Consider the following 18,550-nt stretch of genomic DNA (forward strand, 5'->3'; position numbering starts at 1 on the left):
TCATATGGTCCCCTGAGCAGTGCTAAGAGTGAACCCTGAGCACAGGTCCAGGAATAAGCCCCTGAGCACCATTGGGGTGTCCCTAAAACAAAACTTTTCAAAATGGGGATTATTTATCCCAGTTTCTGAAAGTGTAACTATCTCGGCAGATATCTCAATTTAAAATACTATAAAAAGATGTCATTAGGGAACTCAATACACTTCCGTTTTAGGCCTGAGCAATTCATTTTTATGATTCCCTTTCTAAGTGTGGGAAGAATGCTTTTATGACATGCAATATATAATGAACACTCAATAATTTCATTGCTAAATTATACCTAATATTTAGATGAGGAATAATACAACTCATAGCATAATGCTGTTCCTATTCGTTATACCTAAGAGCCTCTCTAAAACTAGGCTCTAAAAAGAGAAATGTGGGCTGGAGTGATAGCACAGCGGGTAGGGTGTTTGCCTTGCACGTGGCCGACCTGGGTTCGATTCCCAGCATCCAATATGGTCCCCTGAGCATGGCCAGGGGTAATTCCTGAGTGCAGAGCCAGGAGTGACCCCTGAGCATCACTGGGTGTGACCCAAAAAGCAAAACTAAATAAATAAATAAATAAAAAGAGAAATGACCAATAAAACAATTTTCAGAGCAAGGGGGTGGGGGTAGACAGAACAATAGTACAGAGGGTATGATGTTTGCCTTGCAAAGGGCCAACCAGGATTTGATCCCTAGTACATCATATGGTCCCCAGATCTCCGTTAGGAGTGATCGCTGAGTGAAGAGCCAGGAGTATGTCCTGAGCACTGCTGGGTGTGTGGCCCCTACCTACCCAACCCATCAAAAAAAAAAAAAAAAGTTACTTGAGGGAGTAAAAAAGTTACAGGGCCGGAGCAATAGCACTGCAGGTAGGGCATTTGCCTTGCACGCGGCCAGCCAGGGTTCGGTTCCCAGCATTCCATACGGTCCCCTGAGCACTGCCAGGGGTAATTCCTGAGTGCAGAGCCAGGAGTAACTCCTGTGCATCACCAGGTGTGACCCAAAAAGAAAAAAAAAAAAAAAAAAAGAAAGACAACTCCAAGGATTAGGGTACATACTTTGTACTCTAGGTCCAGGGTTCGATTCCCTGCACTGCATGGTCCTCTGCACTGCCAAGGAACAGCAGCCCCTTGGCAAAGTTGGGTGTGGTCTCAAACAAAATGAAAAGAAAACCAGGACCAGGGATGTATTTCAGAGACAGGGCATTTGTTTTACATGTGTGACGTCCTGGATTTGATCTCTGGCACCTACCACCTCCCAAATAAAACACAGCTTTACTTTCTACTGATAAGACAGCTTAATCAGTGATTCTAATTAAAAAAAAAAAAAAAACACAAGAATTCAAGCCAAGAGCCAGAGACATAGTACAATGGTTGCATGCAGCCAACCCTGGTTGAATCCCCAGGACCACATGTGGGAACACTTTCGATATAGAGCAAGAACTGCCCGAGTCGAGGGATGGTTTGGGTTTGTGGGGCCAACTCCTCCCACCTCCTACCCCCAAGAAAACCAGTAAGAAATCCTTAAAACTATTTTATTCTAGTCCTTTTTTTTTGGGAGGGGGTGCGGAGGAAGGGGAGGGAGTTGAGCCACATCTGGCAGTGCTCAGCGGACTGTGTCCCCAGGGAACAAACTAGGGTTGACTGAAGGCAACCTGTGCCTTACCCCTCTACTACTCTATTCTAGTTCCTTAATGCTAGAAATAGAACGATGGTTTCTGATCTGCGAGCCAAGAAAAGATTGGCAACAATCACCTATCATTACTGAGAAACACACTATAAAAAGTACTGAAGAGGGCCAGAGAGACCGTTTCAAAGGCTGGAGCACATGCTTTGCATGTGGGAGGGCCAGACTGGAGCCAAGCACTACAAGGTACCCTGGGCTCCCCTGGGCGTGACCTCCCAAGAGTAGCCTCCAAGCAGGAAGCAAAGCACTGAGTCAGGAGTAGGTTCTTAGGCCCAGAGGGTGTGGCACAAATGCCCAAACCATTCCCCTAAAAAGAAAAAAGCAAGGATAAGCAGTAATCCACCCTCACGGAAGGGGACTGGGAGGACTCGGGCAAAGGCAAACAGGAACCTATCAAGAAGAAATAGGAGAAGGAACGTTCAGTACACCGCAATTCCCACGTGCGCCTTCTAAATCAAACCTGAAAAATGTTCTGAAAGTGCTTCCAAACCGGAGGCTTCCTTCCTCCACCTTCCCTTGTGTGGGGGCAGAAATGCATTCTCAGGTTTTTTTAATTGACAAATTTAATTTGGTTTGGGGGACACACCCAGCAGTGCTCAGGGCTTACTGCTGGCTCTGCACTCAGGGGTCTGGCAGGCTGGGGGGACATGTGGGAGCTGACGACTGAGCCCTGGTGGGCTGCCTGCAAGGCAAACACCCTACCTACTGTGCTCTCCCTCCAAACCCTCCTCCGGCGTCTAAGCTTGGAGACCAGCCTGCAAGTCCCCCTCACTTTCTCTAGCTCCCTGAGTCCCTTCCAGTCGGGTGGCTCCTTATACTTTCTTTACCAGTTCTGGCCCCTAGAGACACACAAACCTTCTGCTGTCCCCAAATACACAGATGCCAGGAGGCCCCTTCCCCATTTTCAACAATGCTTCTGAAACCTTGTCGCTGCGGGGCTGAACCAGGCAGCCCTCAGTGTGGGCTGGACCCTGCCCAGAAAGCAATGGCCCCCGCTGCCTCCTACTCTAGCATCAGGCCTGTAGGCAGATCCCTTGGGTGGGGGGGCAGGGTAACTCTCTGGGGGCTGTGAAGAGGGCGTGGGAAGCAGCTGTAGCACTGCCTGGAGAGGGGCTGGTGTAAGAGGCCAAGCAAACTAACAGCTCTCTTTTTTTTTTTTTGGTTTTGTTTTCTTTTGCCTTTCTGGTTATTGGGTCCCCCAGGCGGTGCTGGGGATAGGCTGGGGCTTCCTCCTGGCTCTGGTCTCAGGGATGACTCCTGGTGGAGTTCCGGGCCAGGCAGGCCCCCATCCGCAGTACTGTGGCTCCAGCCTGCTTTCTTCCCACCGGAGCCTGGCGGGTGGGCACAGACCAAATGCTCTGTGGCCCTGGCCCCCTCCGCCTGGGGCCGCCCCATCTCTTTGTGGGGGGCGACACCGGCCGTTTCCTGTGGGTTGTGAGGCAGGGACTGGGGGTGGGGGAAGCAAGCCCCTTCTTTGCTTCCAGTTTCCCTCCTCAGCAAATCCCAGTGTGTGTGCGTGAGTGTGTATGGGTTTGTGTATGTGTATCCCAGGGTGTGTGTGTGTGTATGGGCGTGTGTGTGACCATCAGTTTCCCGCCTCAGCAACCCCCAGGGTGTCTGTGTGTATGTGTGTGTGTACCCCAGGGTGTGTGTGTATGAGCGTGTGAGACCGTCAGTTTCCCGCCTCTGCAACCCCCCAGGGTGTGTGAGTGTGAGTGTGAGTGTGTGTGTGACCGTCAGTTTCCCGCCTCAGCAACCCCCGGGATATATGTGTGTGTGTGTGTGTGTGTGTGTGACCCTGGACAAGCCCCTCCTTTGCCAGGCGTCAGTTTCCCGCCTCAGCAAGAACCACCACCAGCCCCGCACGGAAGGGAGGGAGCGAGACCCACGCCCGCCCCGCAGCTTCGCGCGCCTGGGCCGACCCTTCCCGGCGGGGCCGGCGCCCCCCGCCCCCTGAGGAGGGGCCGGGGCGGGGCGGGGCGGCCCACCTGCCGCCGCTCACCTCCAGGCTGTAGTTGCCCCGGATGGCCGTGAAGTCGTCCAGGGCTTCGGCCGCGCTGCCCTCGTCCAGGTTCAGCTCCTGGCACAGCGCCTGGAGCGCCTCCCCGGCCGCCGCGACCACCGCCGCCCCGTCGGCGTGAGCCTCGTCCTCGAACATCGTGGCCCCTCGGGCCCGGCGGGCGGCGCGATCCGCGACCCCCTCGGCCCAGCGCTCGCGCCCCGCCGCGCTACCCACCAGCCCCCGCGCGAAAAGCGCGCGAAAACCGCGGCGGCACGGCGCCCGCCAGCGGCCGTCTGCCTCCGCGTGCCGCCTCGAAAGAGTCCTCAGCTTCTCTGGAGCTCCCCGCCCGGCCCCGTCTCCGGAAATACCGGCAGACGGCGGCCCTCGGGTCCTTAAGCGAACGGCCGTCCTCGGCCCTCGGCGAGCGGCGGGGGTCCAGCTGGCGGGGCGAAGTGGCAGCGGAGGGATCCGCGGACCGCGCGCGGAGCTTGCCGGGAGTTGTAGTCCGCGTCCCGCCTGGACGGAGCGGGCCCGGGCCCGAAGCTCTGTTACGGGGTGGCCCCACTCATCTCCCCAGGAACTCTCTTTGCTATACTTTGCAGTCCCTGAGCCCCGTGTTTATACCGCCGGGATCGCCAACGATCATCTGAAAGTTTTGTTCCCTGAGTTGGGAGACGGAGTGAAGGTGGGGGTGGGGAGTGTGCAGCGCCCCAGGGAAAGATTTGTTGAATGACTAAATTGCTGAGTTGGTGAGATTTTAGGGGACAACTCCTCAGTTCACTTTTAGCGTTAACTGAGGCTTGATCTGGACTGAGAATTGCCAATGGGGAGGGGTGGGGGTGCAGGGCGGGGGCTTTTCGCAGCTCCCGGGTGCCTGAGAAGCGTGCCAGTGGGTGTGGAATTCTAGGGTGGCAGGGATGTGGAATTCACAGCTCCACCAAAGCCCTGTCTTCGGGAAAAGCCAGATCCATGTTCGAAAAGGCCAGTGGGGGCGGGTAGGGATACAGCTCAGGTGATGGAACACATGCCTAGCTTGCGTGAGGCTCTGCCTTCCAACCCTGGCACCGCATGTCTCCCCACCCCACCCCCGACTCTGCCCAGGAAGCGGGGCAGGGTGGGGCCCCTGTGTTACACAATACTAGAAGGTGAATCAAAGCGTCTCCTTCCCATAAAAATCTTCCAATGGTCTTCTTAAAATTTTACCAAACTTCTTTCTGGCAGGCCGCAGGTGGCCTTTGGGTGTGGCCTTTATAATTAGGTCCAGCCTCACTGCTTTGATTTGGAACCTTGAAAACAGCCAAGCTGCCAAGCTAGTTCTTGCCTCCGAGAGGCTTTTTTTCTCACGTGCTCATCAAATGGCCCTTCCTCCTCTGTACCAAATCTTGGGCTACTCTGGCTCATTATGCAAGTTCAACCGCATGGCATCCTCTCCAGACACTTTTAATTTTTTTGCTTTTTGGGTCATACCCAAGCGATGCTCAGGGGTTACTCCTGGCTCTGCACTCAGGAATTACTTCTGGCAGTGGTTGGGGGACCATATGGGATGCCAGGGATTGAACTCGGGTCAGCCGAGTGCAAGGCAAACTCCCTACCCGGTGTACTATCGCTCCAGCCCCTCCACCACTCTTGAGCACTGTGTCTGACATGCCCGCTCTCCCAACACTGCTATCATTGTCGTCAATTAGCACCATCATTTTCTTCGATGATGGCAGTGATGGGAGCACTGCAGCACTATCTGAAGTTAGTGCGTCTTCACACTAAAATGAGTTATGGGAGAGCAGGGCCTGTCTTTCTTCTTCACTCTATGCTAAGGTTTAGTCCTGGGTCCGAGAACCCGGGACTCAGTAGAGCACATTTGGAAAATCAGAGTGCCTTGTTGTTTGGACAAAGCCAGGAGTCTCCAGAGACAGGCAGAAGACACATAGGCTGCAGAGAACTCCTTTTGCTTCACAGAAGTCTGAACATTACTAGTGAGGATTTACATGAAAGGAGGTAATAAGTTATCAGTAGGTTATTTGACATACCTCTGGGTGCAGTGCTTAGTTGGACCACATAATTGAGAGACCCTGCGGAAGGGGATTAGGGGGCACTGCTGATGAGGGAAGAGTCCCCAGTAATATTTACTGGCTCTGTTTCCACCAAGAAGGTGAGAAGTGATCCTGTTAACTAGGAAGGAAGTATAAGCAGAGGAATGAGATCAGTTTTTGGAGACACTGGGTTTGAGATGTTTACAAGACATGGAAGTCTTCGGGGGCCCAGGAGTTGGTCTCTCTCCACAGACAGAAGGGGTGTGACATGAGAGCCGGCTGTAAGCCAGGTCTCAAAGGAGTATTATCACTCCGGCCCCTCAATCAGCATTTATGCCAAGTCACTTTTTCCTAAAACTTCATGTATTTACATTACCAGCTGAAGCAAACCTTGGCAGGTTTGTGTTAACACAGTTGTACACCAAGGCTCATCTGCACGCTTCCTCTTCACTCACATACTCTCCCTACCTATTTTTTTTTTTATCACGGTTCAGGTTTGTGTTTATTTTCTCTTTTTATCCAGTGGCATGCCCACGGAACACAAAGCTGAGCTTTTGGAAAAAAAACAAATATATATATATAAGTAGTGACATAGTAACTCATTTGTGATCTACACACAGCAAGAAAATTGTTTACCCCCCTCCCCCGCAAGAAAACAAAAACAAAAAACAGTGGGGCTGGAGAGATAGTACAGTGGTAGGGTGCTTGCCTTGTACACGGCCTTCCTGGTTTCAATCCCCAGTATCTCATATGGTTCCCTAAGCACTTCCAAGAGTATTCCCTGAGTGCAGAGCCAAAAGAAACTCCTGACCACTACTGGGTGTGGCCCCAAAACAAACAAACAAACAAACAAAAATTAAACTAAAAAAGCATTGACTTGGGACTGGAGAGATAGTACAGGGACTAAAGTGCTTGCTATGCGACTCTAATTAGATCCTGGCACCACATATGGAGCACTGCCAGAAGTGATCCCTGGACACAGAGCCAGGAGTGAGCCTTGAGCACTGGCAGGTGTGGCTCCCCCAAAACAAACAGGCCTGAGAGAGAACTGTGGGTAAGACTCTTGCCTTGCATGTGGTGCACCTGGATTTGCTCCCTGGCACCACATCCAGGAGTGATCCCTGAGCACTGCTGAGTGAGGCCCCAAAACCAAACCAAAGAAATAAACAGAAAATAGAAAAACAACAATGTTTTTTTTTTTTTTTTGCTTTTTGCTTTTTGGGTCACACCTGGCGATGCTCAGGGTTATTCCTGGCTCTGCACTCAGGAATTACCCCTGGCAGTGCTGAGGGAACCATAAGGGATGCTGGGAATCGAACCCAGGTGGGTCACATGCAAGGCAAACGCCCTACCCGCTGTGCTATTGCTCCAGCCCCAACAATGTTAAGTCTTATTTATCTATGGCTATACCCAAGACACTCAATTTGGTCACCAAAAAATATGTCAGAAAAACATTTTTAAAATATTCTCCTACTAGACTAGCACAGACTTCATTTCCCTAGGACCAAAATTTAGCATCATTTTTGTTTCCTGAGTTCACAGAAACTGGGAGAGACCTGCTTCCCTATACTTCTAGTAAAGCTGAAAAGCTAAAATCACAGCTAAATCCTCCCTCAGATGCTAGTCCTGAAAGTGAAGTCATGAGTGGGTGAGGTCATCACTGTTGCTTATTCTCTTCATTTCAACATTTTTTTATTTAAATGTCTTCTTTCTGTCTGCCACCATGATTTATAAAACTTTTAATAAGATTTTCAAGCATCCAGTGTTTCCTCTTCAAACCCACCACTAGTGTCAACATCTCTCTACCAGGGGCCCATGATTACCTCCCTCCATTTCAAGTTTTTCTTTTTCTTTTTGGGTCACACCCAGCGATGCTCAGGGGTTACTCCTGGCTTTGCACTCAGGAATTACTCCTGGCGGTGCTTGGGGGACCATATGGGATGCCGGGGATCGAACCCAGGTCGGCCGCGTGCAAGGCAAACGCCCTACCCACTGTGCTATCGCTCTGGCCCTCCATTTCAAGTTTTTAAATTCAATTTAGAGAAATTGATATGGTTGCTACTCACGGGCTACCAGGAAAAGAAATACAGAGAATGTTAATTGATTTACTCATTTAGTATTCTTTAGCAGATTATTTAGCCTCTCAGAGTCTTTTTACTTATCTATAACATTTTTAGCAATTGCTAAATTACATAATTAAAGGGGAAAATAATGTAAAGTTCTATCACTGTCATCCTGTTGCTCATCGATTTGCTGGAGCAGGCACCAGTAATGTCTCCATTGTGAGACTTGTTACTGTTTTTGGCATATCGAATACACCACGGGTAGCTTGCCAGGCTCTGCCGTGCGGGCGAGATACTCTCCGTAGCTTGCCGGGCTCTCCGAGAGGGGTGGAAGAATTGAATCCGGGTTGGCCGCGTGCAAGGCAAACGCCCTACCTATTGCGCTATCGCTCCAGCCGAAAGTTCTATATAAATAATAATTATAACTTAGTATATTAATTTTTCTACTTCCCAAGAAACAAGTGGCTGTTTTCCAATCCTTATTTTTAAAGGCATAAATTTCAACATAACTGAGGTTAGAAATAGGTTCAGTTAAACAAACAGGAAAATGATACATAAAATATCTCTAGAAAGCTAAGTAAGAAGTTAGGACCAATTTTCCTACAAGAGAAGTTGCTTAAGGGAAAAGGAATTCAACAGTAATGGGATAGGAATAAAACAATTTACATTTTATTGTATCTTGTTTATCTTTTGAAATCAGTACTCAATCTAAAAATCTAGTATATACTATAAAATAGCTAGAATATCACATTTGCATGGCTTACCTCTTGTCTTTATTGATCAATTCTGTTAAAAACAACACCTAAGAATTTCAAAGCAATCTGTCATTGCAGAAACTTTTTCTCTAACATCTAATTTTTAAAAAATATGACCGTTTCAGAACCAGAAATTAATTTTCATACACAATCACAATTTTACTCTTATGGTACTTAAGTATGAAATGCAATAAACAAAAGCAAAACCCAGGTGATTTGGTAAGTTCAGATGTTAATTAAATGTGTAACTAAAGTAATAAAGATTATTTTAATAATATATAAAAAGCAGGAATAAATCAGTATGAAAAAGAACAAACGAATCTGTGCTGCTCTCAGCCCAGACGTGACCCCGAGCAGCCACACACGAATGGCTCCTCCGTTCCTGAACGTCCATGATCCCGGAGGCCAACTAACTACTTTCAGCACCCAGAAACTTCTTGCAGAAAGGCCTCTAGACTGTGAACTAAGCTATGGCCCCATGCCACCCAGGGAGGGGAAAGGTTTTTCTCTCTTGGCCTTTTCTTTCCCCAGCGGCGTGGCGACCACCATCTTATAAGGCCCACTAAACAGAGGTACGAGCTTGCAGTGATGTGAGCAGAATTTTCTCTGGACTTAATTACTAAAATACCAGAAAGCCACGACCTCATATGCTCTTCTTTCTCAGCAATGGAAAACAAATTATCAAATGATGCCTTTTCGGCAGGTCTGATTGTTGGGGGAAATTTTCAAATAATAATAGTGAGTTTCCTATTGAAATATTGAATGTAATCAAAATAAAGAAAGAGTAAAGTGAACATTATCAGCCATACAGGAGGGAGTATGGGGGTGGGATGGGGGCATACTGGAGTTCTTGGTGGTGGAACATGTGCACGGGTGAAGGGATGGGTGTTTGATCACTGTATGACTGAGAATTAAGCCTGAAAGCTTTGTAACTTTTCACATGGTGATTCAATTAAAAAAATAAAACCCAACTAGAATTCTAAAAAATTTAACGGTTGTTTTAAAAATAATTGAATTAAGAATGGGCTACAGGGTGAGCTAGTATAGGGGGCAAAAAAAACAAACAAACGAAAAAATAACGAATCTGGATTTGAGGAAAGAATATGAATCTTGTCTTAGAAGGAAATGATGTCATTAAAACATAAAAGATTCAATTGCTCAAATTTAAAAAAATGGAAGGCATAAGCCATGGAAAATCATTTTTAACTGATTGAGTTAGCAAAATCTAAAGTTCGAAAACACTTCTGGAATCATCACCCTCCGTCCCCTAACACTCTTCTTTCAGAGGTAAGTCAAACCTTTATCATAGCCTAACAGTGATCGAAGAGTCTGATTTTGATGTGATCCCTTATATAACTATTTTACTCTGCACTTTTTCCTCTCTCCTTTCTCACTCCACCCAGTCATACTGGCCTTTTTGCCATTCTATGAGTATTCTTAGCAACCCTAGTGCCTTAGGATTTTCACCATTCTTTGGTTTTGATTTGTTTTGGGGCCCAGGAGTGCTTAGGAGTCATTCCTAGCTCTGTGCTGTGCGGTTTGCTCTAGTCATGCTTGGGAATGACCAGGCAGTGCTGGGGATCAGGTATGGTCTCAAAACCCAAAGGGAAAAAAAAGAAAGAAAAAAAAGAAAAAGAAGAATCTAAAAATAGTGAAGACAAATCTGGGTTAGTATTAGCTACTAAGCAATACCTTTTTTTTTTTTTTTGGTTTTTGGGTCACACCCGGCGATGCACAGGGGTCACTCCTGGCTCATGCACTCAGGAATTACTCCTGGCAGTGCTCGGGAGACCATATAGGATGCTGGGATTCGAACCTGGGTCAGCCGCGTGCAAGGCAAACGCCCTACCCGCTGTGTTATTGCTCCAGCCCCTAAGCAATACCTTTTAATAATATATGATGAGAAGCAAGCCAAAGTGTTATTCAATTATATTGAGCTTTTATTTTAACATTATAACAAAATTATATGTCAAGAAATGTGTGCTATGTATTAAAATTCCATAAAACTATAAACCTATTTTTGAGGAGAGCCTTGCAAAAAAACAATGGAGATGTTTGGAAGAGACTATTTCTTCAGTCCTTGCCAGAGTGCTGAGGTAGTTCACTAAAGAGCAGTCCTGTCTCTTAAGGGATGCTTCTCTCTGAATTTTAATGCAAGAAAGCAGAGATAAAAGAGTGAGAGGATTGTTGTGCTAACTGCCCCGATCCCTTTTGGTAGTAATATGAGGGGTGGGGGTGGAGGTGGGAGATCTGTCAGAAGAGGAAGGTGCTAGTGTAAACATGAACAAATATCAATGAATAAGGGCTGGAGCTATAGCACAGCGGATAGGGTGTTTGCCTTGCACAGGACCAACCCAGGTTCAATTCCCAGCATCCCATATGGTCCCCTGCGCACCGGCAGGAAGTAATTCCTGAGTGCAAAGCTAGGAGTAACCCCTGTGCATCACCTGGTATAACCCAAAAAGCAGAAGATATGTATATGTATATGTATATGTATATGTATATGTATATCCCTCATACATATCACTGTATCACTGTCATCCTGTTGCTCATCGATTTGTTCAAGCAGGCACCAGTAACGTCTCTCATTGAGAGACTTATTGTTACTGTTTTTGGCATATCCAATACACACGGGTAGCTTGCCAGGCTCTGCCGTGGGGCTGGAGCGATAGCACAGCAGTTGGGCTTTTGCCTTTCACGCTGCCGACCTGTGTTTGATTCCTCTGCCCCTCTCGGAGAGCCTGGCAAGCTACCGAGAGTATGGAGCCTTCATACATACATATATATATATGCATATATATATATGTATATATATGTCAATGAATAATCCAATCTCTTTCATGTCACTGAACCTACTTATTTGTTTGGATTTGGGGGCTACACCCAGAAGTGCTTGCAGGCTACTCCTGGAAGCTCTGTGCTCAGGGTCACTCATAGAGGTGCTTGGGCAGCTGGGAAGCGCGGGCCTCCTACATGCAAAGCTGCATTGTAAGCAATCAGCCCATTTAGCTATCTCTTGCCCGTCACTGAAGACTTGAATTACACCCTAAATCTGGAGGCCTCCATGACACGGAGAGATCATGAGATCAAACTAAAGATGCAAAAATATTGCTAAGGGACAGTGATTCATGCTCTAGTTCTGTATTCTAAACTAATAGTAATAATAAAAAAAAAACTAAAATGAGGTCTAGGCAGATAGTGTTATTTGAAACAAATATTGCATATGTGAAATCCAAAACAAAAACTGACCTCAGAGAGAAAAGAAGTCAGACTTTGAGTATAGAGGTTGAGAGTAAGAGAAAAAGAGTTGGAGGCAGAAAGTAGAAAAAAAGCACAAAACTTCGAGTTTTGTACTAGAAATATGATGTAGGACCTGATGAGCGATGATTTTCAGGACCCGTAGGAACCTCCCAAGTTCTACGAAACCCTAAGATATGCAACTTCCTTAGACAAAGTGCAGTATTTGCATGAAAGCTATGCACATCCTTCCGTAAACTTAATTTTTCATTTTTTGCTTTTGCTTTACATTTGGGCCACACCAGGTAATACTCAGGGGTTACTCCTGGCTCTGCACTCAGGAATCATTCCTGGCAGTGCTCTGGGGGACCATACGTGATGCCGGGCATTGAACCTGGGTCGACCACATAGCAAGGCCAGCATCTTACCCGCAGTACTATCTCTCCAGCCGCACATCCTCTCATAAACTTTAAGTGATCTCCATATAACTTATAACACCCAATTCAACAAGAATGTTATGTCAAAGGAAAAAAAAAGAACGCTATGTAAATAGTTGTTAGGCTGTACTATTTTGGAAATAAAGACAAGAAAAAAAAATGTATGTTTTCAGGAAAGAGATGACAATCATCAGCCTAACTCCACAGGGCCCACTGTCTGCCTACACCTGGGCTCTGCAGACACACTTGCCCAGGGGATGAGGGCTGGCTTGTCAGCTAATGCTGCTGTTACTTGCCTTGCACTAGGGGAAACAGACCAGGAGCTTCCTCCACCCAGAATGTCTCCGTAGGAGACGTAGAGAGGATCCAGCCTTCACTTCCTGGAACTGGAACAGAGCGTCGGAGGCAATGATGCACAGGGAGGGCTCAGGGTGTGTCAGCAGTTCTCGAAGGTCTGTGTGGCAAACAAACAAACAAAAAATGGTGGCAGGGGGTGGAGATCTCTGGAAATGCTCACCGGTCCAAGCAGCAAATGGCAAACACAGTGGAACCATCAGAGGAAGCACTCTCTTGTCCCAAGCCTCTGTCTAAAAGTTTATGGATTTAGAGAACAATTCCAAGTTTTGCCTACAAACTTGTTTCTGAGTTACTAGAGGTTTTGCTCCTTTACAGTAATTGTGGCTAAGTACTCTAAGTACTCTACTTAAAGTATCTAGCCTGGTCAGATAAATTAAATCCTACTGCCATTAAAGTTTTATTTCTTATGCCTATACAAAAGCAATAGATGTTCCTTGTGTAAATAGTAGAACTACATGTAAGCACTGGAAAAAGAAAAATTTACTGTTCTCCTACTCCCAGAGAAAACCACTGGTATATTTCGGGTCTTTTTCTATGCGTTTATTTCTACCATTATGCTTTTATAATTATCAAAGTGAAATTACATTAAATATATTATCTAATTTTTGTTTTATTTAATAATATTGTTTGCTTTTATTTTTGTTTTGAAGGGTTAGTTTTGGCAACACTTGGTGATGCTCAGGGGTTACTCCTGGCTCTGTGCTCAGGGGCATCACATGGTGATATTTAGGATTGGAGCGGGGCCAGTTGCATGCAAGGCAAATGCCTTACCCCCCTACTATTTCTCTGCTATCACATCTTATCCAAGTCTCCACTCTTTTTTTCTGAGCTATTTTTCATGACTAGTCACAAGTCTACAGTTAGGAGAGGGTAGAATTTAATTTATGATTTTTTTCTGATCTTGGTACTTTCTATTTTTGCTAGTTAAATGCTACAAAAATATTCCTGCATTTCTTTTTGCTTTTGGGGTACTCCTGGCAGTGCTTGCAACCCCTTCTAGGGGGACTGTGGTTTGAACTGGGGGTTCCTACACGAGAAGCATGTGCTCCAGACCTTTGAGTCATCTCCTTGGTTCCAAAATATTTCTATTCTTGGGCTGGAGCGATAGTGCAGTGGGTAGGGCGTTTGCCTTGCACGCAGCCGACCCAGGTTCCATTCCTCCGCCCCTCTCGGAGAGCCCGGCAAGCTACCGAGAGTATCCCGCCCGCACGGCAGAGCCTGGCAAGCTATCCATGGCGTATTCGATATGTCAAAAACAGTAACAACAAGTCTCACAATGGAGACATTACTGGTGCCTGCTCAAGCTAATTGATGAACATTGAGTGCTACAGTGCTACAGTGATGAACTTCATATAAACAGAATTATCCAAAATATTTCTATTCTCATAGATTAAATTCCTCAAAAATGGATGTTAAAGTATATATTTGCTTAGAGGGTTTTAATGCAAACTGTCACAATTCCCTAAGAAAAATTCTGTCAAACTAATTTTCTATCAACATAATATGTAACTGCCAGTTTTTCTTTAATACATCAATGCCGAGTATTAGTTATTTTTGCCATTTTGGCAGAAAAAACATATTGGTATCTCATTGTTTTTAAAATTTTTTTAACAGTTGATTACTAATAATAGTGAAATTTTCATCTATTTATTAGTCGTTCCTATTTGCTATTATGATTATTTGCCACTTTTCTTCTGAGAATATACTGTTTCATTTTTTGGTTTTTGGGCCACACCCGGCTGTGCTCAGGGTTTACTTCTGAGGGCTCAAGGAGACTATACAGGGTGCTGGGGATTGAACCCAGGTCAACAATTGCCAGGCTAATGCCCCACCCACTGTAATATTGTTCCAGCCCCTGAAACAAGGTAGTTTGTACTGATGTGAGGGGAGAGGAAAAGAGGAAGTACACGTGCTGGGCTTCTCCAGAGTGGAAAAAGCAAGCAACAGAGATAAGTAAGTGAGATACGGGTTCAAGGGAGAACATGGGCCCATATTACTCTTCACTTTTTGGCTTGGTCTGTTTTATTTAAACTGTAAATAACTTTATTCAAAGGAATATACTGTGATTGGTTTGGTTTGGTTTGGGTTTTTGGGTAGGGGGGTTGATACTCAACTCTGAATCCTCCAAGATCAAGTGGGGATTTATATTCTAAGAAGTGTGTGAGGGGAAGTGGGTAATAGGTTACTCAGAGGAACATCTAAGTTAAAGAGAATTCCTGCCAGAAAGACTCAAGAGCAACTTTTATTTGCAAGTGTGTGTGTGTCATTTTAAAAATATGGGTGTCGGGGCGGAGCGATAGCACAGCAGGTAGGGCGTTTGCCTTGCATGCGGCCGACCCGGGTTCAATCCCCGGCATCCCATATGGTCCCCCAAGCACTGCCAGGAGTAATTCCTGAGTGCAAAGCCAGGAGTAACCCCTGAGCATCGCTGAGTGTGACCCAAAAAGCAAAAATAAATAAATAAATAAATAAAAATATGGATGTGGGGGCTGGAGCGATAGCACAGCGGGGAGGGTGTTTGCCTTGCACGCGGCCGACCCGGGTTCGAATCCCAGCATCCCATATGGTCCTCTGAGCACCGCCAGGAGTAATTCCTGAGTGTAGAACCAGGAGTAACCCCTGTGCATCGCCGGGTGTGACCCAAAAAGCAAAATAAATAAATAAATAATACAAAAATAAAAAATAAAAATATGGATATTTAAAATAGTACTTGACAAAAGACACAAAGGAGATAGAGGCTGGAGAACTAGGACACAGATTAAGGCCTTGCTTAAGACGGTCCTTCAGCATAAAGGCAGGAGTAAGCCTTGAGCACTACCAAGTGTGACCTTCAAAGCAAAAAAAAGAAAATGTACAAACTAAGCTTTTATTTTTATTTTAAAAGTGGTGAATTGTTTCCCTTTTGGAGAGCCCAGTAAGCTACCGAGTATCTCGCCCGCACAGCAGAGCCTGGCAAGCTACCCGTGGCGTATTTGATATGACAAAAACAGTAACAACAAGTTTCACAATGGAGACGTTACTGGTGCCGGTTCAAGCAAATCGATGAGCAATGGGATGACAGTGCTACAGTGCTAAGTTATTTGGGCTGGAGTGATAGCGCAGCAGGTAGGGCGTTTGCCTTGCACACAGCCGACCCGGATTTGATTCCTTTGCCCCTCTCAGAGAGCCCGGCAAGCTACTGAGAGTATCCTGCCCGCAAGGCAGAGCCTGGCAAGCTACCCATAGTGTATTCGATATGTCAAAAGCAGTAACCAGTCTCACAATGGAGACGTTACTGGTGCCCGCTTGAGCAAATTGATGAGCAACTGGGTAACAGTGACAGTGAATTGTATAGAGTTTAAATTTGATTTTTAAAAGTATCAGGGATGTGATCCAGCATTTCATGGCTCTTTCTAATTGCTGGGTAGGTTCATTTTTTTTTTTTTTTTAGCTTTCTGGGTCATACCCAGCAATGCTCAGGGGTTACTCCTGGCTCTGCACTCAGGAATTCCTCCCGGTGATGCTCGGGGGACCATACAGGATGCTGGGAATCGAACCCGGGTCAGCCATGTGCAAGGCAAATGCCCACCCCACTGTGCCATTGCTCCAGCCCCCTGGGTTGGCTCATTTAAAAATTTTTTTTATTTTTTATTTTTGAGTCTCACCAGGTGGTGCTTCAGGAGTTCTACCCAGAAACGCAGCCCTGGCAAGTATCAAACTCAGGCCTCCTGCATGCAAAGCAGTGCTCCCGCCTGCTGAGTCACTCTCCAGCCCATAGAACTAGTTCTTCCATGGAAATAATTCTTTGGGTGCTACATACGCAAAAGCAGTGCAAGTAGAGAAAATATCCACTCAGTGGCAGTTCAGAATGCCATCTGCATGATGCTTCCCTTTAGAAAATTATAAACTTGTTATCAAGTTCTACTGCCTTCCAGAACAGCCACTTCTAGAAACAGAGCCACATTCAACTCTGTGGCACTTGGGAGAAGTCAGCGTTATTAAACAAGGTAGTCTTCTCAAGAAATGCCTTATTTTCTGACCGAGCTCAGGTATTATTCCGAGATGAAATTTATTAAAGCTGATTTTCAGAAAAATGGGGTCACCTTTTTTCTTAAGAGAGGAAGTGGACTGGGATGGGATTGCCATCCAAGTGAAGTCTCTGGTTTGTTTTATTTGCAGAATGTGGTTCATACTATTGCATTATGTTTTTGGGTTTTTTTTTGTTGTTGTTGTTGTTTGTTTTGGTTTTGCTTTTTGGGTCATACTCAGCAATGCACGGGGGTTACTCCTGGCTCATGCACTCAGAAATTACTCCTGGTGGTGCTTGGGGGACCATATGGGATGCTGGGAATTAGTCGTGTGCAAAGCCTTAATACCTGCTTGTGCTATCGCTCCAGCCGTTACTGCATTATGTTGGACCCACGCATCTTTGCTCTCACAGACATGGCCTAAATCCCTGTCTCTGATATCTTCCCAAATCTGGGGCACCAGCAGTGTTATCACTCACCATACTCTATCCAGTCAACATCCTCTATCTTGAGTTCCCTGGGATCCATGCACTTAGAAAACAGCCCTAAAAGCAGGATAAAGTCAGTCAGTCTGTGTCTGGTTTGGTTCTAAGCAACCAACAGAATCAGTGTGTAGATGATAATGGACCAATTCTCCAAAAGGGACTTGAAATTTGTGATAGTTGACCTACATGTAATATTTTCTTTCTCTGGAGTATTTTCAGGGCCATTCTCACAAAGAATGGGGTTATTCAACAACACTATTTACAAAAGTAAACAAAAGTCACTACAGAAATGGAAAGAATTTTCTTTGTACCTATAAACAAGACTGCAGCTCTTTTGATTGGTAGCTTGGCATTCTTGGAGTGTATCAACATTTGAGTAAGGATGTTAACTTTCCCCTTGCATTTTTTTCCCTAATTGGGGAAAAGGAAAAGTAAAAATGAGCGAATTCAGCAGCATTATTTTTATCAGCTTTTCTCGTGGTTTCCAGAGTCAGGGATGATGTCAGATATACATATAGAGACTAATACTTGAAATAGCCAGTTGCTCAATGAAGATAAGGCCACAACTGAGCCTTAGACAAAGTGCAGCCCTTGGAGTACCCTCATACATCCCCAACCTACATATTGTGCTTTTAATTCCTCTCCGTCAGTCTTCATGTCTGTGTCTAAATCATCTCTATTCTCAAATCTCTATCGACAACTCTCTCTGTCATCAATTCATTATCCAGTGACTCTTTCTCTCTGACCCAGACCTGTGCTCAGCATGGACTGTTTTCTGGGGACCTGTCATTTCTACCTTGAGTTTTTCTGATCACCAGCCTAGTCATATAGTCTCTGACCCAAGTTAGTGATGATCCCAGAGCTAGGGGTGTGTGTGTGTGTGTGTGTGTGTGTGTGTGTGTGTGTGTGTGTGTGTGTGTGTTTGGTGAAAAACGTCACAGTTCAAGAGTGATAGTATAGCAGGTAGGGTGCTTGTCTTGACTCAATCAACCTGGGTTTGATCCCTGGAACCCCATATAGTCTCCTGAGCCCACCAGGAGTGATCCCTGAGCTCACAGACAAAAGTAATCCCTGGGCTCAGAGCCAGGAATGACCCCTGAACACACCTGGGTGGGGTCCAAAAATCAAAACTGAAATAACAAGCTTCACAGTTCAAAACAGTTAATAAATAACTGCTGATGTGAAAAAGACTAGGAACGTTTACCTCAGGTTCCTCCATTGAAAAGCTGTGGTGGGCTGGAAAGATTTTTTTAGGGGGCACAGGTATTTGTCTTGCTTATCCTGGTTCTAATCCCAGATCACATAAAGTCTCCCAACACTGCCAGGAGGATTCCCTGAGCACTGCGCAGTGTGGCTCCCAAACCAAAAACCAACCAAGCAGAAAACTGAGGGCCGCAGTGATGGCTCTAAGGGCTGAGTGCATGCTTTGCTCTCTGGAAGCGTGGGTTCCATCTCTGCCACTACATGGC

General features: G+C 45.9%; 2 protein-coding genes across 2 annotated transcripts in view; both read right to left on the reverse strand.

The window, feature by feature from the left end:
- The window catches only part of RBL1 (RB transcriptional corepressor like 1), a 42,963-nt gene extending 39,024 nt beyond the window's left edge, over window positions 1–3,939 (reverse strand). Inside the window, exon 1 of the mRNA XM_004612502.2 lies at window positions 3,714–3,939. Within this exon, the coding sequence (XP_004612559.2) occupies window positions 3,714–3,869 (156 nt within the window). The 5' untranslated portion in view covers window positions 3,870–3,939. The remainder of the gene's footprint in view (window positions 1–3,713) is intronic.
- The window catches only part of MROH8 (maestro heat like repeat family member 8), a 62,223-nt gene continuing 47,612 nt past the window's right edge, over window positions 3,940–18,550 (reverse strand). The window contains exons 22-25 of the mRNA XM_055139942.1: window positions 17,393–17,492; window positions 17,076–17,141; window positions 12,610–12,686; window positions 3,940–4,152 (exon numbers count right to left, since the gene is read on the reverse strand). Coding sequence (XP_054995917.1) covers window positions 3,940–4,152; window positions 12,610–12,686; window positions 17,076–17,141; window positions 17,393–17,492 — 456 coding nt within the window. The remainder of the gene's footprint in view (window positions 4,153–12,609; window positions 12,687–17,075; window positions 17,142–17,392; window positions 17,493–18,550) is intronic.

This window comes from Sorex araneus, chromosome 5, assembly GCF_027595985.1.
Source record: "Sorex araneus isolate mSorAra2 chromosome 5, mSorAra2.pri, whole genome shotgun sequence".
Taxonomy (NCBI): domain Eukaryota; kingdom Metazoa; phylum Chordata; class Mammalia; order Eulipotyphla; family Soricidae; genus Sorex; species Sorex araneus.